The sequence below is a fragment of the Cetorhinus maximus genome, chromosome 3 (genome assembly GCF_964194155.1).
Source record: "Cetorhinus maximus chromosome 3, sCetMax3.hap1.1, whole genome shotgun sequence".
NCBI classification, from domain to species: Eukaryota; Metazoa; Chordata; class Chondrichthyes; order Lamniformes; family Cetorhinidae; genus Cetorhinus; species Cetorhinus maximus.
The window spans coordinates 156,879,226-156,904,404 of record NC_135881.1 but is presented as its reverse complement, the minus strand read 5'-3'; the positions used below and the strand labels follow the sequence as shown (position 1 = coordinate 156,904,404).

General features: G+C 43.6%; 1 protein-coding gene across 2 annotated transcripts in view; it reads left to right on the top strand.

Annotated features, from left to right (window-relative positions):
- The first annotated feature begins 881 nt into the window (after window positions 1-881).
- The window catches only part of tbc1d7 (TBC1 domain family, member 7), a 65,453-nt gene continuing 41,155 nt past the window's right edge, over window positions 882-25,179 (top strand). Inside the window, exons 1-5 of one of the 2 annotated variants that reach the window (XM_078539146.1) lie at window positions 904-928; window positions 9,576-9,634; window positions 12,367-12,634; window positions 16,074-16,271; window positions 19,118-19,198. In XM_078539146.1, coding sequence (XP_078395272.1) covers window positions 16,160-16,271; window positions 19,118-19,198 — 193 coding nt within the window. In that variant the 5' untranslated portion in view covers window positions 904-928; window positions 9,576-9,634; window positions 12,367-12,634; window positions 16,074-16,159. Of the gene's footprint in view, window positions 929-9,575; window positions 9,635-12,366; window positions 12,635-16,073; window positions 16,272-19,117; window positions 19,199-25,179 lie in introns of both variants that reach the window. The other variant, XM_078539145.1, reaches the window with a different exon arrangement.

The following is a 25,179-nucleotide window of genomic DNA, read 5'->3' as shown; positions in this document are numbered from 1 at the left end:
ACAATGCTCGGCAGTTAACTGGCAGTCATAATCAACTGGTGCATTCTCCATGGCAACATCTCTACCAATCAGAGTCCTCTTGCCAACCAACCAGCCCTCTCTTCTCATATAGTATAAACACATTGTTTGCCCTGAAATTGGTATTTTCTTGTTATGAATTGTCCTGAGTACAAGATGAAAAGCTTCCACAAAAAAAGTCTCTTTCAGCAATACTGGAGATTTGTTTGTCTATGGAATCAGTCTATATCTTTGTATTAGTCTATAGTTATTTGTCTATCGGTCTATATCTGTCTATCTTTTGTAAGAAATGACTGTCCAATGCCCCGATAAGATATTGAGAAATTAATTGACGAGTTCTGCAGCAGCCTGCCAGAACTGACACAGACACAAAATAACAGTGGGGTTAGATTTATGTTTTCATCAGGGTCGGAAGGTGGCCTTTGTGGAGGTGTTGTCAGGCTGGATAAGGTGGAATTTCATGCCCACTTAACTAAACAACAGTCTGGGTGAAATTAACCAGAAGTTCATCCCTAGAAATAAGCTGAGGGGTGATCTCATGGATCAGTGGCAGGTTATACTCTGCCCCTTGATAATTGATGGAAAGATGTCATTGGCATCAGAAACTTAACCCCTTAAAATAAAGTATATAAACGGTTGTCATGAAGAAAACAGTGCTGAGGAAGGAATGAAGCTCTTTTATATTTGCTGGTTTCGGTTTACACCTGAAGAGACGGAGATGGCAGGGAGCAGGGAGCGGGCCGCTGGCTCCAGCAACCCGGCCTCTATCCCTGAGGTCTGTCCTGACTGAGTTGCTGGATCTGCTGCTTCTGATGTAAACAGTGACACCCCTCACCCGCACTCTTCTGACGTCACTTCCTGGCGGGCGGCCGTTTCCGGTGCCCGATCCCCGGATGTGGAGCCCTCACTGGTGAGTGGGAGAAAACCTGGGTCTTGTCATCGAGGCGGGAGTGAGGTTTCGGAATGTGGTGAGGGAGCAGTCACCCCCCCCCCACTCCCCGGGACAGGGCCTGTCTCCTCCCCCCCCCCCCCCCCCCCCCGGGACAGGGCCTGTCCTCCCCCCCCCCCCCCACTCCCCGGGACAGGGCCTGTCTCCCCCCCCCGCCCCCGGGACAGGGCCTGTCTCCTCCCCCCCCCCCCCCCCCCCGGGACAGGGCCTGTCCTCCCCCCCCCCCCCCCACTCCCCGGGACAGGGCCTGTCTCCCCCCCCCGCCCCCGGGACAGGGCCTGTCTCCCCCCCACCCCGGGACAGGGCCTGTCTCCTCCCCCCCCCCCCCCCCCGGACAGGGCCTGTCTCCCCCCCCCCGCCCCCGGGACAGGTCCTGTCTCCCCCCGCCCCCGGGACAGGGCCTGTCTCCCCCCCCCCCCCCCCCGCCCCCGGGACAGGTCCTGTCTCCCCCCCCCCCCGGGACAGGGCCTGTCTTCCCCCCGCCAGACTCGACCTGTCTCCTGTCTCCCCCTCCCTCAACCACCGTACAGGGCCTGTCCCCATCCCCACACCGCTCCCCCTCCGAGCAGGGCCTTTACCCTTCCCTTCCCCACACAGGGCCTGTCACCCCCTCCCCCTCCATGGTTTGGAAGTCCATTGTGAAAACGAGACTGTTGAAGTGACGGAGAGTGTTGGAAGAGTCATAGATGTAGGTGGGAAGAGACTAGGCAAGAGTAGAAGAAACAGAGTTGAGATAGGAAGAAATCAGTTCATGAACAGGCTGAAATGATGGATCTACCAAGTCTTGTTAGTGCACTTTGGGAAGGAGCTGTTTGGTTTTACGGGACTGAGGTTGGCGGTTGTGGAGGGAAGATCTCCAGAGATGTGGTCAGTGACATTCCTGGAAGTAAGGGCTTGATGTTTGGTGGTTGGCTCATGGTCCACGGAAGGTAGGAGAAAGTGTCAGAGTTTGACCTCTGCTAGATAGAGGTTGATGCTTCAGACAGAAGTAGCACCACCTTTGTCAGCAGGCTTGATGACAATGTTAGGGTTGGACCTGAGAGAATGGAGCATGGCAAGTTCAGGGGGAGACAGGTTAAAGTAACAGGGAAGTGGAGAAATTGTGGTGGCCGCTATCACACTGGCAGTTTTCAATGAAAAGTTTAGCGTGTAAGAGGAATGGACCAGGTGGAGGGAAAATACAGTACTGAAGTTGGGTAAAATGGTCCACTGGTGGGGGGTGTGAGGTGTGGTGGGGGGATATGTGTGGAGACGTCTTGCCAAAAACGTAGGTGCGGAGGTGAAGGCAATAGAAGTAGAGCTCAGTGTGTTACTGAAATGGGGACATAACGGAATGAAACTAAGGCCTTCGCTAACGACATCGTTCGGGGTCAGAGAGGGAAAGGTTACAGGTTATTGTGAATATACTTCAAGGGATGAGATTTGAAGAAGGGATGGGGTCAGAGGAAAGTGATGGGGAAGAAGGACCCTGAGGGATGTATGTATCCATGAGTTGTGGCTTGAATTCCTTCAGACCTAAAAGCATCATAGAGTGGTAACAGCATGGAAGGAAGTCATTCAGCCCATCGTGTCTCCAGAGCAACTCACTTAGTCACATTCCTCTGTCTTTTCCCCATTGTCCTGCAAAGCTTTTTTTCCTCAGATAATGATCTAATTATCCTTTGAAAGTCACAATTGAATCAACTTCCACGACATTCTCAGGTTCCAGATCCTAACCACACTCTGCGTAAAAAAAGTTTTTCCTCATGTCGCTGGTGCTTCTTTTGCCAATTGCCTTAAATCAGTGTCCCCTGGTTTCCGACCCTTCCACCAATGGGAACAGTTTCTCCTTATCTACTCCATTCAGACCCCTCATGACTTTGAATACCTCTATCAAATCTCCTCTCAACATTCTCTTCTCCAAGGAGAACACCCCCAGCTTCTCCAATCTATCTTTGTAACTGAAGTTCCTCATCCCAGGAACAATTTTCATGAGTCTTTTCTTCACCCTCTAATGCTTTCACACCCTAAAGTGTAGTGCCTACAACTAAGTGCAAACTCCAGTCGAAGCCAAACCAGTGTTTTATTCAAGTTTAACATAGCTTCCTTGCATTTGTGCTCTATGTTCCTATTTGTAAAGCCCAGGATCCTGTATGCTTTTTATTGACACTCTCACCTGCCCTGTCACTTTCATTGATTTGTGCCTTTCTCACCCCAGGTCCCTCTGCTCCTGCACCACCTTTAAAATTGTTCCCTTTTATATTGCCTCTCCTCATTCTTTCTACTAAAATGAATCACTTCACATTTCTCTGCATTACATTTCATCTGCCACTTGTCTGCCCATTGTACCAACCTGTCCTTGTCTTTTTGAAGTTTAACACTATTCTTATCAGTTCACAACGCTTACAAGTTTCATGCTACCTCCAAATGTTTGAAATTGTGCCCTGTACACCAAAGTCTTAAGTCCGGTAGATGTAGTGTATTTGGATTTCCGGAAGGCATTCGATAGGGTGCTACATAAAAGGTTATTGCACAAGATAGGAGCTCACGGTATTGGGGGTAATGTATTAGCGTGGATTGAGGATTGGTTAGCGCACAGAAGGCAGAGTGTCGGGATTAATGGGTCTTTTTCAGGTTGGAAAGACGCAACTAGTGCCACAAGGATCAGTTCTAGGCCCTCAATTATTTACTTTCTATATTAGTGACTTGGAGGAGGGGGCAGAGTGTAATGCATCAAAATATTTGCTGACGATACAAAAATAGATGGGAAGGCATGTTGTGATGAGGACATAAGGAATCTGCTGGCATGAAAGACAAAGTGAGGCCTGGGACAGATCAGCCATGATCTTATTGAATGGAGTGGCAGGCTTGAGGGGCTTAATGGCCTACTCCTCCTATTTCTTATGTTCTTAAGTCATTAATATATATCAAGCAAAGCAGAGGTCCTTACACCAACCCTTGGGGAACCACACTATCAACCTTCCTCTAGTCCGAAGGACAACCATTCACCACTACTTTTTCCTGTCACTCGACCAATTTTGTATCCATACTGCTAATGTCCCTATTATTATATGATTGTTGTGTGGCACTTTATCAAATATCTTTTCAAAGTCCACGTACACCACATCAACCGCATTACCCTAATCCTCTCATTACCTCATCAAAAAGCTCCAAGTTTGCCCTTAACAAATCTGATCTGGCTTTCCTTAATTATCTCTAACCAAATTCACTCTGTCCTTGACCCTTCTGAAGCATCCTTTCTTTCTAGCATTGTAATGTTCTCCTTAATTGATATTGTTACTCCTTTTTTACCCTCCCTTATTTTTCCTGAATACCTTGTGTCTTGCCCTTTTTTGAGCTAGGTCCCTATTATCATCACAGCATATTTCCATGTGGCTATCTGCACCTGCAGCTCACTAACCTTAAACCTAATTTAGACCTTTTAACATTCCCTCTTACTCTGACCCCAAACACTTTACTATTTTCTACTCTTAACGCTCTCTGCCTCTCTAATATTACCTCCTGATTCGTTCCCACACCCCTGCCAAGTTAATTTAAATCCATTCCAGTAGTACTAGCAAATTGGCCTGCCAGGAAATTGGTCCCAGCTCTGTTCAGGTGCAACCCTTCCGGCCTGTACAGGCAACACCTGCCCCAGAGCTGATCCCAGTGTCCCAGGAATCTAAAGCCCTCCTTCCTGCACCATCTCTCCACCACACATTCATCGACTCTATCTTCATATTTTTATACTCGCTTACATGCAGTACTGGGAGTAATTTGGAGATTATTATCTTTGAGGTCCTGCTTGCTAGTTTCCTTCCTAGCTCCCTAAACTCACTGCAGGACCACATCGCTCTTTTGGGCTATGTTGCTGATAAACCTTGTATGATTCAGTGGCACAGAAAGAGGCCATTTGGCCCATCGGGTCCACACCAGCTGAAAAACTAGGAACTCAGCCTAATCCCACTTTCTAGCATTTGGTCCGTAGCCCTGCAGGTTGCAGCGCGTGAGGTGCATATCCCAACATATTTTAAATGAGTTGAGGGTTTCTGCCTCTACTATCCTTTCAGGCAGTGAGTTCCATACCCTCAAATCTTCTGGGTGAAAAAATCTTTCCTCACCTCCCCTCTCATCTTTCTACCAATCACTTTAAATCTATGCCCTCCAGTCACTGGCCTCTCTGCTAAAGTAAATAGGTCCTTCCCATCCACTCTGTTCAGGCCCCTCACAATTTTGTACATCTCAATCAAATCTCCCCTCGGCCTCCTCTGTTCCAGGGAGAACAATCCCAGCGTGTCCAATCTTTCCTCATAGCTGCAATTTTCCAGTCCTGGCAACATCCTCATAAATCTTCTCTGTACCCTCTCTAATGCAATTACACCCTTTCTGTAATGAGGTGACCAGAACTACACACACTACTCAATTTGTGGCCAAACTAATGTTTTATGTAGTCCCAGTATAATCTCCTGCTCTTATATTCTATTCCTCAGCTAATAAATAAAAGGATTCCATACACCTTCTTAACCACCTTATCAACCTATTCTGCTACCCTCAGGGACCAGTAGACATTCACTCCAAGGTGTCTCACTTCCTCTACACCTCTCATTATCCCCCCATTTATTGTGTATTTATTTGCCTTGTTTGATCTCCTAAATGCATCACCTGACACTTCTCGGGGTTGAATTCCATTTGCCACTTTTCTGCCCATCTGACTAGCCCCTTGATATCTTCCTGTAGTTTACAGCAATCCTCCTCACTATCAACTATGCAGCCAATTTTTGTCGCCTGCAAATTTCTTGATCATGCCCCCTAACATTTCCAAATCATTAATATATACCACAAAAAGCAGGGGACCATGTACTGCCCACTGCGGAACCCCAGTCACAAAAGCCATCAATGATTACCCTTTGTTTCCTGCCACTGAGCCAATTTTGAATGCAGTTTGCTACATTCTCCTGGATCCCATGGCCTTTTATTTTTTTAATGAGCCTGCCATGTGGGACATTGTCAAATGCCTTGCTAAAATCCACATCGGCCTCATCAATCCCTCTTGTTACTGCTTCAAAAAATTCAATCAAATTAGTTGGACACAACTTTCACTTAAATCCATGCTGACTGCCCTTGATTAATCCATGCCTTTCTAAGTGACGGTTTCTCCTGTCCCTCAGAATTGATTCCAATAATTTTCCCACTACTGAGGTCAGCTTGACTGGCCTGTAGTTATTCAGTCTATCCCTCAGTCCTTTTTTAAGCAAAGGTACAACATTAGAAGTCCTCCAATCCTCTGGCACCACCCCTGTATCCAGTTAGGATTGGAAAATGATGATCAGACCTTCTATAATTTCCTCCCTGGCTTCTTTCAACAGCCTGGGGTACATTTCATCTGGCCCTGGTGATTTATCCACTTTCAAGGATGCTAATCCCCTTAATACTTCCTCCCTCCCTATGTTTATCACATTCAGTACTTCACACTCCTCTTCCTTAACTATAATGTCTGCATTGTCCCCTACTGATACCGATGTGGACTATAACAGCTGGTTGTTTACCCTCCCCACCCCTCAGTACTCTGCAGCCACTTAGTGACATCCTTAACCCTGGCAGCAAGGAGGAGACGTACACAGGAACATCTGTCTATTCCCCTAACTATTGAATCCTATATTACAACTGCTTTTCCTGTCTTCCTCCTGCTGAGCCAAGCTTTGGCTGCGCTCCCTGGATGAACCATCACTCTTACCAGTACCACTAGTAAATCTCCGTTCAGAGCCAACTCGCCCTGCTTTTGTATGTCCCATCTCCTCAGAACTAGTTCTAATGCCCTAGGAACCTAAAGCTCTCCCTCCCATACCATCTTTCCAACTACACCAGGAAGGAAGATGAAAGGTTTTTTGTTGAAATGCCAAATGAGGCAATGGATGAAATGAAATTGTGAACAGGACAGTTTTGAGATAGTGCTGTTTAAAAGAGAGGTTGAGAGTGTACATGTGGTGACATGTGGCATAGAGTGTGAAGCTCAGGATGCTGCCTGAACAACAGTTTGAAGTTTGCCGATTGTCTGGGAGATATTTGTAATCATGGGTGATCCAAAACATGAAGCCTGGAATTTCAGTTGGAGTCCAAGTGGAATACGTTGAAGCAATTTACTTGTACTTTCAACTTGGTACACTGTAATTGCTGTTCAAGATGTTTCCTTAGCATTGAGGAGACCAAACGCAGACTGGGTGACCACTTTGTGGAACTCCCATGTTCAGTCCGCAAGCGTGACTCTGAGTTTCCAGTCGCCTGTAGTTTGAATTCTTCACTTTGCCCCCACTCTGACCATTCTGTCCTTGGTCTCAAGCAGTGTTCCCATGAAGCTCGACACAAACTCGCGGAACAGCACCTCGTCGTTTGATTGGGCGCTGTACAGCCTTCTAAACTCAACGTTAAGTCCAATCATTTTAGATCATAACCTCTGCCTCCATTTTGTTTCATGTTTTTCTGCTGGTTTGTTTTTCTCTCATTCCTCTCTCATCTCCATTACTTCATGTTTGGATGGCAGCTATTCAGGGTCCTATCTTCCACATCTCTTTTAGTCACATGTTTTGTTTCTTTACTTGGCCCACTATTTGGTTTTGCACTATGTAACGTTTTGATATTTAATCTCCTGCTCTCCAATCTATCACTTGCTCAAAATCTATTACGTTTATAATTTTTCTCGGTTCTCATGGAAGATCCCAGACCTGAAACATTAACTCTGTTTCTCTTTCAACAAATTGCTGCCAGAACTGCTGAGTATTTCCAGCATTTTCTGTTTTGTTCAATCTCCAACATCTGCAGTATTTTGCTTTTATATGTGTGTTGCACTGACCTGCCACTGACTGCTTTGCACTGCCTATACTCAGCTCTCTACACAGCCTGCACTGAACCCTTTATAGAGCTGTACTTATTGAACTGTGTGCACTCTACTGCCTGTACTTCGCTTATTTCCATATTTATATTCAAATTTTAAAATCTTTTAGCATAACCAAGTGACGATTTTGAATTGTATTACAATCAACAGCCTTTCACGAGAGAATACAAATTTGGGGCCCATTTTAGTTCCTCCATGTGAAAATAATTCTGAAGAGCAGTGTTTTGCCTTTGTAAGATGTAGGCCTTGATTTAGTTGTAGCACTCATGCCTATGACACGTGTTCAAGACCCACTCCAGAGACTTAAGCACTCACTGAGGGAGTGCTGCACTGTTGGAAGTGCCATCTTTCAGATAAGACATTAAACCACAGCACTGTTATTCTTCTCACTGTAACTCCTGCCAAAACACGGTGGCTGATCTGAGCATGCATAGCTGCGCCCAGCCTGCCAGTACACCTCTGCACATGCGTGAAAAGCTTTTATATTTGTATGGACATACATTGCCTGCGATGAATATGGTTGGAAGTTTAGGTTTAGCCTGAAGAGCAATAAAGCTATTAGGGGCAGGTATCCTCCCAAATTCCAATGTTGAGCCAGCCAAACTCAGTAACAGTAGAGTGCCCTGGTATACTGTGCACATCTCTGGCTCATCTATCAAATTGTTGAGTCTGCCAGAGAGGATAGACTGAACCCCAATCTCCCATGGTTAAAACTCATCCCTAAGGAGACCCTACTTACACAGAGGTTGCATGAAATCACAAGAACCTAAGTCAAGCAATTATGACACACAGAATACTTTGAAGATTGTTTAGCTGATCAAGAACCATTCAAATACTTTGTATGAAACACTCTTTATTTCATAACAGCAAAATACTGCGGATGCTGGAAACCTGAAATGAAAACAGAAAATGCTGGTAAAACTCAGCAGGTCTGGCAGAATCTGTTTAGAGAGAAATGGAGTTAACGTTTCGAGTCCATACTCTTTTTCAGATTCTTTATTTCATGACTGGACTTCAAGTCTGCTATTAAATTTTGTGCTTAAATTGCATTTCTATGATATTATATGTCGAGTTTAAAAAAAGAGGCTGGCTTTCACTGTTGCTTAAACAAGAGAAAAAACAGAGCTGTGATTATTTGAATGGTGCCATTTTTGGCCCTGGCTGCTGCTGACACCATCGCTCGCCATGATGTAAGGAAGTCAACAGAATTGACTGCGCATGCCTGGCGTTGGCTGCGCAGTTGGCAGCAAGCACAGCCTATTCCTCTCAGGTGGATCTAAAAGATCCCATGGCATTATTTAAAAAAGAGCAGGGGAATTCTCCCAATGTTCTGACCAATATTTATCCCTCAACCACCATCACTAAAACAGATCGCAATGTGATGACTTCTAACTGCCCTTCTGAAATGACAGATTTTTGTCAGTCTATTTAATTTTGATTATTAGAAACGAGTCATATGGTCTAGTGTTTCTGCGGGATCAAATAGTAATGACCACAGACTATTGTATAGCTATATTATCTTCCAATATTTCCTACACCTCACCTGTGTGACACAGGGTTCCAATGTTACCATAATTTATTACCTATTACAAATTGCTTTGTATGGCTTGGTTTGCCTGAAAATAATGATTAAAATCTGAGCCACTGTTTCTTGCTTCTCTGTTTCTATATGAGAGTTAGTTGAGTTGAAAGTGATCTTATTTCAGAACTTACACTCAGATAATCTTCTCCCTCCTCTAGGATGGTGACGATGCACAGGGCTACCCTAATAGAGGGGTAGGAAAGACCATTTGGCCCATGTAAGTCTGCTTTTTTGACTGATCTCTGTACCATCTTCTTGGCTTCTCACCATATCTGCAGTTTGCAGCATCATGAATTTATTTATACAAATTGAGTCAATATTCTTTTCTCGTGGCTTATTTCATAAATCTGTTGTAAGATAAACTAAATAAATTCCCTCCTTATAACCATTCTCTACATAAACTATCCACTCCAGTCAATTTTGTCAAATGCATTTCTTAAACACTCCACACTAAAGGCACTGTGTATAACACTTAGCTTGGGAGTCGGAGAGGCACACTAGTCAGCTGCTTGGAACCAGCACATGCTGAGTTCGAAAGAGAGTCAGAAAAACAGTCACAGGAAAACCATAAGTTCATTGGTTGGTAAGAAACTACTGTTAGGGACTGTCTTTAAATTGCTGTAAATTAGAAAAGCCTGTTATTTTTAAAGAAGTAGCTATACTTGGATTTAAGTGTGAAACACCAGGAATAAGGGGAAGTCAGGGCCCATATAATAAAGTAATATAAGTAAACAAAAGTAAAATAAAGTTAAGACATGGCAGGGCAGCTCGGTCGATTGGAACGTGTAGCCTGTAATATGTGGGACATCATGGGCAGTACTGGTGTCCTAGACGACCAAGTGTTCATGAAGTGCTGCCAGCTGCAGAAACTTGAGCTCCGGGTTTCAGAGCTTGAGTGGCGGCTGGTGTCACTGTGGTACGTTCGTAAGGCTGAGAGCTATGTGGATAGTGAGGTGATCACACCGCAGCTTAGAAGCCTAGAGGCAAGAGAACTAGGCAGATAGTGCAAGAGTCCCTTGGGGTCGCGCTCACAAATCGGTTTTCCATTTTGGAAGCTGGTGAGGGTGCTGGTTCCTCGGAGTACAGTCAGAACCAAGTTTGCAGCACTACGAGTTACTCGGCTATACAGGAGGGGAGGAAGAAGAAAGGAAGAGCAATAGTGATGGGGGATTCATTAGGCAGGGGAACAGACAGGCATTTATGATGCTGTAGATGTGACTCCACGATGTTGCCTCCCTGGTGCCAGGGTCAAGGATGTCACCGAGCGGCTGCAGGACATGCTTCTGGGGGAGGGTGATCAGCCAGAGGTCGTGATCCACGTTGGTACGAATGATTTGGGTAGGAAGGGGGATGTGGTCAGAGCTAGATCGAAAATTATCAAGCAGGAATTCAAATGTAGTAACCTCTGGAATGCTCCCAGTGCCACGTGTAAGTGAGTACAGAAATAGGAGGATAAGGTAGATGAATGCGTGACTGATAAAAATAGTGCAGGAGGGAGGGCTTTAGATTCCTGGGACACTGGGACTGGCTCTGGTGAAGATGACACCTGTACAAGCTGGACGGGTTGCACCTGAACAGAACTGAGACTGAATTCCTTGCAGGGCGTTTTGCTTGTGCTGTTGGGAGGGCTTTAAACTAACTTAGCAAGAGTGAGGGAACCAGGAGAGAATATTAAAGAGGAATACCAGGGTGCACAAAATACTGGGAGAGACAGATAGCACTAATATAGAGAAAAGTAAGGTAATAGGTGGAACCAGAGTAAGGGAGAAAGTCATGAAGTCTGTATCAGGGTTACTGTGCATGAATGTGAATGCACAGAGTATAGTAAATAAGATTGGGGAGTTACAGGCACAGATTGCCATGTGGAAATATGTTGTGGCAATAACAGAGACCAGGCTCAAGGAAGGCTGGGACTGGGTGTTAAATATTCCTGGTTACAAGATGTTCAGAAAAGGAGGAGGGTTGGCAGTATTGGTTAAAGAGAGCATTGCAGTGCTGGAGAAAGAGGATGTTCCACAGGGTTCAAGGACAGAATCAATTTGTCTAGAACTAAAGAACAAAAAGGGTGCAAATACATTGCTCAGTGCAGGCTATAGACCGCCATCTAGTGGGAAGTATGTAGAGGAACAAATCTGCAGGACAATTACAGAGAGATGCAAACATTGTAGAGTAGCTATAATGGCGGACTTTAATTACCCGAATGTAGACTTGGACAGTGGTAGTGTAAAGAGCAGGGAAGGGCAAACATCCCTAGATTGTGTTCAGGAGAATTTTCTACAGCAGTAAGTGTCCCGTCTAACAAGAAAGGATGCACTGTTGGACCTGGTTCTTGGAAATGAGGTGGGCCTCAAGTGTCAGTGGGGAACATTTAGGAGACAGCGATCATTGTATCGTAAGGTTTAGGATAGTGGTAGAAAAGGACAATAAGTAATCCAGAGTAAGAATAATTAACTGGGCCGACTTCAATGGGGCAAGAACGAAGCCACAAGTGACTGGAACCAAAGGTTGATGGGAAAAACTGTAACTGAACAATGGGCTACCTTCAAAAAATAAATGGCTTGAGCACAGTCAAGATATGTCCCTCAAACGGGGAAGGTAGGTCAAACAAATCCAGAGCTCCCAGGATGAAAAAGGAGATAGAAATTAAGATAAAGAAGGCAAAGTGTACTTATGACAAGTGTCAGGTAGAAAATACAACTGAGACCCAAGTGGAATACAGAACTTCAGAAGGGGAGTGACAAAGCAAATAAGGGAACAAAGAGGGATTATGAGAAAAGACTGGCAGCCAACATAAAGGGGAATCCCAAAGTCTTCTATAAGCACATAAATAGTAAAAAGATGGTAAAAGGAGCAGTAGGGCCGATTACAGACCAAAAAGGAAATTTACACATTGAGGCAGGGGGCATGGCTGAGGTGTTAAGTGAATACTTTGCATCTGTCTTTACCAAGGAATCAGATACTACCGAGGCCAAGGTGACAGAGGAGGAAACTCTGTCACTGAAAGGTTTCAAAATGATGAGAAGGAAGTGTTGGATAAACTGTCGGTACTTAAAGTTGACAAGGCACAGAGGCCGGATGAGATGCATCCAAGGATATTGAAGGAAGTGAGAATGGAAATTGCAGGGGCACTGGCCATAATCTTTCAGTCTTTCCTAGACTCAGGGGAGGTGCCAGAGGACTGGAGAATTTGCAAACATTACGCCCTTGTTCAAAAAAGGTAAGGATAAGCCCAGCAATTACAGACCAGTCAGTTTAACTTCAATGGTGGGGAAGCTTCTAGAAACAATTATTCGGAATAGAATTAATAGTCACATGGTAAAATGTGGGTTGATTAGGAAGCATGGATTTCTAAAGGGAAAATCATGTTTGATAAATTTGCTGGAGTTTTTTGAAGAGGTAGGCGAGAGGGTTGATGAGAGTGATGCTGTTGATGTGGTGTTTCATGGGCTTTCAAAAGGCATTCGATACAGTGCCACACAACAGACTTGTGAGAAAAGTTATAGCTCATGGAACAAAAGGGACAGTAACAACATGGATACAAAACTGGCTGAGCAATAGGAAACAGAGTAATGGTCAATGGATATTTTTCAGGCTGGAGGAAGGTTTATAGTGGAGTTCCCCAGGGGTCACTATTGGGACCCTTGCTTTTCCTTGCATATATTAATGATCTAGATTTGGTGTGCAGGGGACAATTTCAAAGTTTGTGGATGATACGAAACTTGGAAGCATTGTAAACTGTGAGCAGGACAGTATAGCATTTGAAAAGGACATAGACAAGTTGGTGGAGTGGGCAGATAGGTGACAAATGAAGTTCAATGCAGAGAAGTGTGAGGTGATACATTTTGGTAGGAAGAACATGGAGAGACAATATAAAATAAGGGGTACAATTCTTGAGGGGTGCAGGAGCAGAGGGACCTGGGTGTATGTGTGCATAGATCATTGAAGGTGGCAAGACAGGTGGAGAGAGTAACTAATAAAGCACAAAATCCTGGGCTTTATTAATAGGGGCATAGAGTATAAGAGCAAGGAGGTTATGCTGAGCTTATATAAGACATTAGTTACACCTCAGCTGGAGTATTGTGTGCCGTTCTGGGTGCAATACAATAGAAGGGATGTGAGTATTGGAGAGAGTGCAGAAGAGGTTTACAAGAATGGTTTCAGGGATGAGAAACTTCAGTTATGAAGATAGATTGGAGAGGTTGGAACTGTTCTTCTTGGGGAGAAGAAGGCTAAGAGGAGATTTGATAGAGGTGTTCAAAATCATGAGGGAGCTGGTTAAAGTAGATGGGGAGAAACTGTTCCCGCTTGTAAAAGGATCAAGAGTGAGAGGGCACAGATTTAGTGATTTGCAAAAGAAGCAAATGTGATGCGAGAAGAAACTTTATCACACAGCGAGTGGTTTGAGTCTAGAATACACTGCCTGGAAGAGTGGTGGAGGCAGGTTCAATCGGGGCATTCAAGAGGGCATTAGATAATTATTTGAAAAGAAACAATGTGCAAGGGTAAGAGAGGATTTAGAAATACATAATATAGCCAAACACAGTCAGCATGGCTTCATGAAGGGGAAATTATGCCTGACAAATTTATTAGAATTCTTTGAGGAGGTAACAAGCAGGATAGATAAAGGGGAACCAGTAGATGTAATATATTTGGATTTCCAAAAGGCGTTCGATAAGGTACCGCACATAAGGCTACTTAATAAGATAAGAGCCCATGGTGTTGGGGGTAGTATATTAGCATGGATAGAGGATTGGCTAACCTATAGAAGATAGAAAGTTGGGATAAGGGGGACATTTTCAGGATGGCAACCTGTAACTAGTGGAGTACCACAGGAATCAGTGCTGGGGCCACAATTATCTACAATATATATTAACGACTTGGCTGAGGGAAATGAATGCACTATTGCCATGTTTGCAGATGACACAAAAATAGGCGGGAAGGCAAGTGGTGAGGGTGACAGAGTCTACAGAGGGATATAGACAGGTTAAGTGAGTGGACAAAAACTTGGCAGATGGAATATAAGGTGAGAAAATGTGAGGTTATGCACTTTGGCAAGAAGAATAGAGGAGCTGAATATTATTTAATGGAGAATGATTGCAGAAAGCTGCCGCACAGAGGGATTTGGGGTCCTTGTGCATGAATCACAAAAAGCTAGCATGCAAGTTCAACAGGTAATAGGGAAGGCAAATGGAATGTTGGCCTTTATTTCAAAGTGGGTGGAGTATAAAAATAGGGAAGTCTTGCTAAAACTATACAGGATACTAATTAGACCACACCTAGAATACTGTGAACAATTTTGGTCACCTTATCTAAGGAAAGATATACTGGCATTGGAGGCAGTCCCAAGAGTGTTCACTAGGTTGATCCCAGGTATGGAAGGATTTTCTTATGAGGAGAGGTTGAGTAGGTTGGGCCTGTACTCACTGGAGTTTAGAAGAATGAGAGGCGACCTTATTGAAACATATAAGATTCTTAGGAAGCTTGATAAATACTGAGAGGTTGTTTCCCTTTGTGGGAGAGTCTAGGATCAGAGGGTATAACCTCAGAGTAAATGGTCACCCATTTAAGACAGAAATGCAGAGGAATTTCTTCTGAGGGTAGTGAATCTGTGGAATTCGTTACCACAGAGGGCTGTAGAGGCTGGGTCGTTAAGTATATTTAAAGCTGAGATAGGCAGATTTTTAATCAGCAAGGGAATCGAGGGTTATGGGGAAAAGGCAGGAAAGAGAAGTTAAGGATTATCAGATCAGCCATGATCTCATTGAATGGCGGTGCAGACTCGATGGGCCGAATGGCCTACTTCCCCCATGCCTTATGGTCTTATTTGATAGTTATTCAAAATCATGAGGGACCTAGACTGAGTAGATAGGGAGCAATTGTTTCCACTCGTGAAAGGATCAAAAAACAGCACTGATTTAAGGTAATTGGCAAAACAAGCAATGGCGACAAGTGGATAACAACTTTTACGCCGCGAGTGGTTAGGATCTGGAATGCACTGCCTGAGGGCATGGGAGAGGCAGGGTCAATTGAGGATTTCAGAAGACAATTGGATCATTATCTGAAAAGATAATATTTGCAAGGCTATGAGGAAAATGCAGGGGAGTAGCACTAGATGAATTGCTCCTTCAGAGAGCCAGCATAGACACAATGGGCTGAATGGCCTCCTGTGCAATAACTATGATTCAATGTTTTTATTTGTGTTCCTCATTTAGCCTCCTTTTATTCTCTTTAGCAATCAATGGGATGTAAGTCTTGAAGCTAGACTCTTTCTGGGAATTTTTGCAGCCTTCATTGCAGCTTTTGCAATCTATAGAGTTTGATAGAACATTCCAGCAGGTGCTTTCAAGGGGCTTATTTTGCATGTATTGACTCTGTATAATCCATACATAGGGGCAACTATGTTCAGAATAGCCTTTCAATCTCCATTATTTGTCTTCATTCTTTAATTTAAGTTAGCTGTTCTAAGAGGTTAATAAAATCTTCTGACTCCCACATATGATTTATTTAACACTGTGCTGCACAGCTTAGTAGATGTTAGGAGTTAACAGATCTGCAATTATGAGATCAACTTGGAATTTTATTTCATGCCATTTCTATATACTTAAGTGGCATGTTAAATTTCTCACTAAAATGTTTTACTGACCATTGTATTGCAGTAGACATATTGGATGATATTTCAAAGCTTCTGCAGCTTTGATTAAGAAGTATTGGCCGCTCCTACAGTTTCTTTTTTGGTAGGAAAATGGCCGAAGACCCACAGAGAAACTTCCGTTCTCACTATTATGAAAAGGTTGGATTTCGTGGTGTTGAAGAGAAGAAATCCCTTGAGATTCTGCTGAAGGATGATCCGTTAGGTAAACCTAAAGTATATTCAATATACTGCTAACTTGGGTAATAAACAAAAAGGTCACGTGAAATTGCTGATGGTGAAGCATGTTGGTGCTCCAAAGTCTAACCCAATGAGTGATCAAACATAGATTTGACTTCTGAAGAATGGAGAAAGAAAGAATTTAAAAAGTTTGTGTAAAATTTATGCTTCCTGACCTGCAAAAACTTTAAAAATAATCATTTTGTATTATTACATAAGTTTTTATAAAAGCACGTACATTTGGTAAGTAATTTGTATGACAGAGAATTAAGACTAGTCTGTCCCCTCAGGACATCAAGGCCCAGATTTTAATTTCACTAAAGTGCTACGAGAAGGGGGATTCTGATAGAATGTGGGAAAGCTGAGCATCCCCAATTTTAATTGTCCCACCATTGGGTGACCAAGCCTTCAGCTCCCAGGACCCTAAGTCTGCTTCCAATTCCAAAGAGATCAGGCAGTTTGGACTGCCTCAAGATAGAAGCATCTTGCACAAACCTGCATAAATGTCTCTTTTCTGACTGTGCACCTGCTGCATATTAATGGAGTGGAAAACCTGTGTGTTGACAAGTACTCCTGGTTATCTTGGGATGCTTGGATTGCCACACGTTTGTGCAGTTGATGATAACTTGCACCGAGGGCACGGCAACCCAATCTGCAAGGCCGAACACCTGCTCATTCTGACTAGCATCATCGGTGGCAAAGTTGACATAACTGCCTGCCCTAGCGAACGACAATCAGTCACATTTCATGCATTTGTCCGAGGCCCAACCATCTTCAGCTGCTTCATCAATGATCTTCCTGCCGTCATAAAGTCAGAAATGGGGATGTTTGCTGATGATTGCACAATAATCACCACTCACGACTCCTCAGATACTGAAGCAATCCGTGGCCAAATGTAGCAAGACCTGGACAGTATTCAGGCTTGGGCTGACGAGTGGCAAGTAACATTTGCATCACACAAGTGCCAGGCATGACCATCTCCAACAAGAGAGAATCTAACCATCGCCCTTGTCATTCAATGGCAATCCCAATTCTGAATCCACCACTATCAACACCTGGGGTTTGCTATTAACCAGAAACTGAACTGGACTAGCCATATAATCACTGTGGCTACAAGTGCAGGTCAGAAGCTAGGAATCCTGTGATGTGTAACTCGCCTTTTGACTCCCCAAAGCCTGTCCACCATCTACAAGGCACAAGTCAGGAGTGTGAAGGAATTCTCTCCACTTGCCTGGAGACTCAAGAAGCTCTACATCATCCGTGCTTGATTGGCACACCATCCACAAACATTCACTTCCCCCCACCACTGACACAGTGGCAGCAGTGTGTACCATCTACAAGATGCACTGCAGGAACTCACCAAGGCTCCTTAGGCAGCACCTTCCAAACCCATGATCACTACCATCTAGAAGGACGAGGGCAGCAGACACATGGCAACGCCACCATCACTTGGAAGTTCCCCATCAAGCCATTCACCATCCTGACCTGGAAATATATCACCGTTCCTTCAGTGTTACTGGGTCAAAATCCTGGAACTCCCTCACCAACAGCACTGTGGGTGTACCTACACCACATGGGCAGCATCGATTCAAGAAGGCAGCTTACCACCACCTTCTTGATGGCAATTAGGGATGGGCAATAAATACTGGCCTGGCCAGTGCACCTTCATCCCATTAATGAATAAAAAAAATTGTGGGCAGGAGCTGGAAGATCCTGCAATGCTCTGTGGCGGAGCCCAGTGGTAAAAAATGTTAAGGGTGGTGGTGACTTTGACAGCCACTGGTACCGAGTGACCATTAAGTCCAGCAGCCAGCAGATTTTCTACTATGAACCTGCAGATGTCTGCCACCGCCTGTCCCTGACATCCTGAGACACTGGTGCTCATATGTCAAGGAAACTAGGCCCATGCCTCGTGTTTCGTAGATAGGGCCTCTTGCAAGCTGCACCACTCTGCTGGTCCCCTCTCCACAGTGCAGCTACAGGCCCGTGAGCAGCAGGCTGCTGTGCGTGCTGCTCCTACTGCTGCTGATAGTCATCTTGGTCCTACTTTGAGGTCCAATCTAAAACGACGTAAGCAGGACCCAACCTGATACCCCAGCAGATATGGAAACAGCTGAGCATTTATTGGCACCTTTGCATGAAATTGATTTAGACTCCTCATTTGTTGCTGTGTACTTTCACTGGTGAGTTTCAGGAAGCTGGCGAAACCCATGGATCCTATTATTAAAGTGAAAGCGGCTCTAATTTAGTGTTTAGCTTATGAAAATGACAATCCATTGTTTGTGATAGCTACCATACTGCAGTCAAATGCGGAAGTCAGCAGGATGGGACTGTCTTCCTGACACATTGTTGGTTTCACCAATTTTAATCCACAGCCCTCACCTGAACTCTGACACTATGGATTGAAATTCAGCCCTCAGAGTCAGCCTCATTGTGTGGAATGGGACTTGCATTAAGCCAGTCTGGATAGCTACTTGAGTTTCGCAATTTGTCATGGTGAGATTTAAGTTATTGATCTGTGGATTATTAGTCTAGCAATTTGACTACTGTAGTGCTATTCTATTAAATTAAAACTGGTGGTAAAATGGTCTTATTTATTACATCCCATGTCTGGGATTGACAAATTGTTGAATTAGCAGTATATGTGAATCTTGTGGCACACAGAGATTTTCTAGTCTTGTTCTTTTTGGGAAAAAAATGAAGTAGCTTTTCACAGTTCTGGTGATAAACTGTGTTTTTGTTGCGAGAATGAATAACAGCGAACCAAGCTTTAAACACTTTATATCAATTCTATTAAGGATAAAATATGATCAGTAATTTTTTTTTTTGCAGATGTTGAGAAGCTCTGCACTTTTGCTCAACGCTATCCTCTTCCCTCCATGTATCGTGTTCTTGTGTGGAAAGTATTGCTTGGTATGTCTAAATGATCTTCTAATTAAGCTTTTCAGTACAAACCATTTTTATTGTGGATGAAATCTGTAATTGCCTTGGCCCTTGTTGTGTATACGCTGAGCTTAGTTCTATTATTGATAAGCTAACAGTAATTATTCACAGAATCACACAGTGCAGAAGAGGCCCTTCAGCCCATTGAGTCTGCACCGACACGTGAGGAACACCTGACATACCTACCTAATCCCATTTACCAGCACTTGGCCCATAGCCTTGAATGTTATGATGTGCCAAGTGCTCATCCAGGTACTTTTTAAAGGATGTGAGGCAACCCGCCTCCACCACCCTCCCAGGCAGCGCATTCCAGACCGTCACCGCCCTCTGGGTAAAAAAGTTTTTCTTCACATCCCCCGCCTAAACCTCCTGCCCCTCACCTTGAACTTATGTCCCCTTGTGACTGACCCTTCAACTAAGGGGGACAGCTGCTCCCTATCCACCCTGTCCATGTCCCTCATAATCTTGTATACCTCGATCAGGTCGCCCCCTCAGTCTTCTCTGCTCCAATGAAAACAACCCGAGTCTATCCAACCTCTCTTCATAACTTAAATGTTTCATCCCAGGCAACATCCTGGTGAATCTCCTCTGCACCCCCTCCAGTGCAATCACATCCTTCCTATAATGTGGCGACCAGAACTGCACACAGTACTCCAGCTGTGGCCTCACCAAGGTTCTATACAACTCCAACATGACCTCCCTACTTTTGTAATCTATGCCTCGATTGATAAAAGCAAGTGTCCCATGTGCCTTTTTTACCACCCCACTAACATGCCCCTCTGCCTTCAGAGATCTATGGACACACACGCCAAGGCCCCTTTGTTCCTCAGAACTTCCTAGTGTCATGCCGTTCATTGAATGCTTCCTTGTCAAATTACTCCTTCCAAAGTGTATCACCTCTCACTTTTCAGGGTTAAATTCCATCTGCCAGTTATCTTCCTTTCTGTCTGATGCACAGTTTCATTAAAGTAAGTTTAAGAATTCAAATATGTAACAATGTGACCTATCCGCAACATTAGAAGTCACTTCATGCTTCTTGCAAACCAGGTTCTACTCATCTGATTGAGGCTGCTGTCACCTCTGAATAATTGTGTTACTGATTTCTCAGCCTAGAAACTGAATGATTCCACACCTGTTTTCGGGCATTAAATGGGCACCTATGCCGTCGATAATCAGAGAGGAAACGCACACTTATTACGTACTGGAAGTGCACCAGATGCCATGTTGGTATAGGCAAAATGGGTGTCCTGGGCCAATGCCTGAAACAGGCATTCATCCCATTGCATATGCAAACAAAGGGCTTAACGCCTACTGGAGATCCCCTATACTGGTGATGTTTAAGAAAAACCAGGTTGACATATGGCCTAACCAGCGATCCTTAAAGTGAGCACTGCAGGCTGCCGCCAAAAAGGTAACTTTGTAATAAGCACTTACCTGAATGCAGTGGGCATGCTCCTCTCACCTCCAAGTTAAAACAAGTGGTGCTGCCAGTAGCTTGGTACATGAGACAGGCATTTATTCAAAGAAACCAGCACCATAGAGTGAAGTTTGTAAGAAAGTGTTCACTTTGAATGTTTTTACTGTGGGTGTGAGGGATTATGAAGGATTTATATTTGAAGAGGAAGGCACTCGATTTTTGTGCAAGGAGGAACCTAGAAAGATTGTTATCGTAAGGGATATGGGTTCAAAATGTTAGCAAAACATTTAGACTTTCTTCAGAAAGTTTGCTAGATAAAAATGTATTGATAAAGGGTATTGGTGGGAAGTGTGTCTCTATCCCGTTGTGTGGTATGAATTTTAATTGTGCTCTGGTAAAGAAATCTGTTATTGTCAGTATTGTTTCTAAATTATCCATTAATCATGTCGATTTTGTATTGGGAAATGATATAGTAGGCAGTGTCATTTTTTCCACAATCTGGGACGGTATGCCACAGTTCGGGAATGGTGAAAACCTCTTGAATATTTGTGATCCAGTTGAGCAAGGAATTGATCCAAGTAAAAATATTGATGTTTCCATAATATTAGGCAGCAGAAGTTCCAAATCAAAGTTTTTCACAGAACTGAAACCGCAAAGTAACCCTGAAGGATTAATGACACACAACACTGAATTAACAATATGATAAACGCAAAATACTGCGGATGCTGGAAATCTGAAACAAAAACAAAAAATGCTGGAAAGACTCAGCAGGTCAGACCTGCTGAGTTTTTCCAGCATTTTTTGTTGTTGTGACTGAATTAACAATGCCTGTCAGTGTTGAGGTACCGAAATCCAAGCAGTTGAACAGAGTTCAAAAGATCATTTAAAAACCCACAGTGATTGACATAATGTGGTTTGTGAATTGCGTTGAAGACTCGGTGTTAGAAAAAAAATGAAGTCCAAAATGAGAAAGTTGTCAATGTTGCTCAAAAGGAATTAAATAAAATTTGTTTGGAATGAGAACAGGGAAATCTTAAGTATTACAAATTATTTAAAGATCAGACCAAACAGCCTGTAATACAGAACTTTAATATTGCTGAAAAGAAAAACATGTTGCTGAAGCTTTTCGATTTGTACTCATTGGGACAAAGGCAAGAATGCCAAATTTCAAACAATCACAGCAATTCATTTTACTTCAAAAGGGTGCTGATTGGTCGGCAAGTCAACTCTGACCAAGGTGTTGCCATGGAGAAAGAGACCAAACTTGAATATCAAACTTTTCATCTTGAATATTAAAAGTATCAGTCCATTTTTTTTAAGTGGCCAAGGAGAATTTTTACCAATGAAGGAGCAAGTTGGCACAAAAATGAAGCTGTAGTGAACTTATCTCAAAAAGAAAATTACAATGCTTGAGTTTGGAAATGAAATTAAAAATGAAGAGATGGTTTAAGTGATGGTTTAAGTGATGGTTTAATCATGGAAAAACTTATTTTTGGATTTAAATAATGAAGAGACTACAAACATGGAGGACAATATGGAGGTTCAAAAGCTAAAATCTGAACAAACTTTTAAAAACTGAGCCTGCAACGTCACATGTGAAAAGCAATGAAAATCTACTTTTGCAGACAGAACTTTGGATTTGAAAATGGGAGATGCTCAAGAGGCCAGAGTTGGAGGAACGCTAATATCTCAGAGGACTGTGAGGCTGCAGGAGACTACAGATATGGGGATGGGTGAAGCCTTGGAGGAATTTGAAAATGGACAATTTTAAAATCAAGATGTTACTGAACTAGGAGTTGGTGATGATGGATGAATGAGACTTGGTACAGGTTAGGACAAAGGGAGCAGAGTTTTGGATGACCTCAAGTTTATCGAGGGTAGAATGCGAGAAGCCAACCAGGATTGCTTTGAATTGGCCTAAAAGTTAGAGAGGCACGGGTGAAGGTTTGGCAGCATTGCTGTCGCTGAATCCACCATCCATATTTTGGGGGTTACTGTTGACTCAACTTTACTGGACCAGTCATATAGACACCGTGGCTACAAGAGCAGATCAGATTCTGGGAATTTTGCAGCAAAACCCATCTCCTGACTTCCCAAAGCCTGTCCACTATCCACAATGCACAAGTCAGGAGTATGATGGAATGCTTTCCATTTGCCTGGATGGGTCCAGCTCCAACAATACTCAAGAAACTTGACCCCACCTAGGACAAAGCAGCCTGCTTAATTAACACTCCATCCATCACCTTAAACATTCACTCACTCCAGTGGCTGCATTGTGTGCCATCCAAAGATTCACTGCAGCAACTTGCCAAATCTCCTTCGACAGCACCTTCCAAACCTGTGACCTCCACCTAGAAGGAAAAGGAGAGCAGGCACAGGGGAACACCACCAGCTGCAAGTCACATACATTTTGTCTTGGATCTATATCACCATTCTTTCATTATCATTGGACCAAAATCCTGGAACTCCCTGCCCAACAGCAATTTAGGTGTACCTACACCACGTGGACTAAAATGGTTCAAGAATCTGGCTCACCACCACAAATGCAGGCCCTGCCAGTGACACACTGATCCCATGAATGAATGGAAAAAATAAAATAAACTGAGACATGGACTGCGTTTGGGAATGTTATAGAGTTGGAAATAGGCAGTCGTAGTGTAGGTATGGGAATGTGGTTGGAAGCTCACCCCGGGGTCAAATATGATGCCAAATTTGGTTAAGCCTCAGCTAGCTGCCAGTGAGAGGGATGAAGCTGGGGACTAAAGAACAGAGTTTATGATGGGGACCAAAGCCAATGTAATTGATATTCCTGGTGTTAAGTTTGAGGAAATTTCTGCTCATCCATTATTGGATGCAAGTAGCCTGACAATTTAGAGACATTCAAGGAGTTGAAAGAGGTGCTGTTGAGGTACAGCTGGATGTCATCGGAATAAGAGTGTAAACTGATGCTGTGTTTTCAGACAATGTCACTAAGAGACAACATGTAGATGAGAGGTAGTAGGAGGTCAAGAATAGTTCATTGGGGAACACCAGGGTAACAGCACAGGAACAGGAAAGAAGCCATTGCAGGTGATTCTCTCTCTTGTTACAACTGGCTAGGTAAAGGAACCTGGCTTGTGCAGTCCCACCCATTTAGATGATGTTGGAGAAGCACTGGAGGTGGATGGTGTAGTCAACCATTTCATAGGTTGCAGAAAGGTTGAGAACGGATAGTTGGCTTTTGTCACAGTCAAATGGGATCTTATTTGTGATTTTGATGAGAGCTGATTTGGTACTGTGGCAGTGTGGAAACCTGTTTGAAGAATCCAAGGAAGGATTCTGGGAAAGATGTGCATTGATTTGGGAGACAATGACATGCCCAATGACTTTAAAGAGGAAAAGAAGTTTGGACATGGTAGTTTGTAAGGATCGAGAGATCAAGGCTTGGTTTTATGAGAAGGGATGATGACTGCAAATTTGAAGGTGAGGGGGGAGCAAAAACTGAGGAGAGCGAACTATTAAGAGTACTAGCTAATGTGGGAGCCCGGAAGAGAAGTTGGATAGCCAGTAGTGAATAGGGTCGAGGGAGCAAGAGGTGTGTCTCATGGACAAGATGAGCTCAGAGGGTGTGAGGGGGGATAGAGAAATTGGAGGAAGATAAAATGCATGTTCAAGGGTTAGGGGAAAGGAGAGCCTTAGAGAAAGTTTGACCGAGTGGTCTCGGGGAAGGGACAGAAGCAGCACAGACAGCTGATCTGATGGTTTCCGTCTTAGTGGCAAAGAAGTCCATGAGCTCCTCACATGTTGAAAGAGACAGGGAAGAGGGGTTTAAGGAGATGGTTTGTGTTAGAGAAAAAAACGCCAGGAGTTAACTTCACATTCTGGGATGATCCGGGAATAGCGGGCAGTTTGGGTAGAAAAGAGCAGGACCCTGATCGTGTTTTGTGTGGTCCAACCAGATCATCAAAATGTGTGTCTCAGAATTAAATAGTAACGTGGCAACATTTAATTTCATATCATACCACTGAATACAAACCTAAATATTGTTGGTGATATTACTGGACGGGCATGTGATTTTTTTTGTGTACTGTTTTAATTATGATGTATGCCTCTGATTTTAAAAATAGTGGACAGAAGAGTGTTGTAATTCTATTATGGTGGGCTTGTCACGGGATCTGTTAGCTTCGAAGTAAGACTATCATATAGCTAGAGCTGCTCTCAGATGCTTCTCAGACATCCTCTCTGTGAGTGACATCACTGTAACATAGCTTCTTTTGCACATGCGCAGTAAGCTTTTATTAGGGTTAACCCTTTACAGTAGTGAATTCATTTGTCTCCTAATACTAACAGTTATTTCTGAGCTATGGTTCTTATTTCTGTTGTGCAAAGATTAACAGCAACAGTTACAGCAAACTGTATAGAGCACATGATTTTTCCCAACATCTGAAATGTGGAATTGAATTTTAGGTAATGTCTAAATTGGATAACAGCAATTTCTATAGTGCCTTTAATGTGAAAGCATCTCAAGGCATTATAAAGCTACAGAGCAAATATT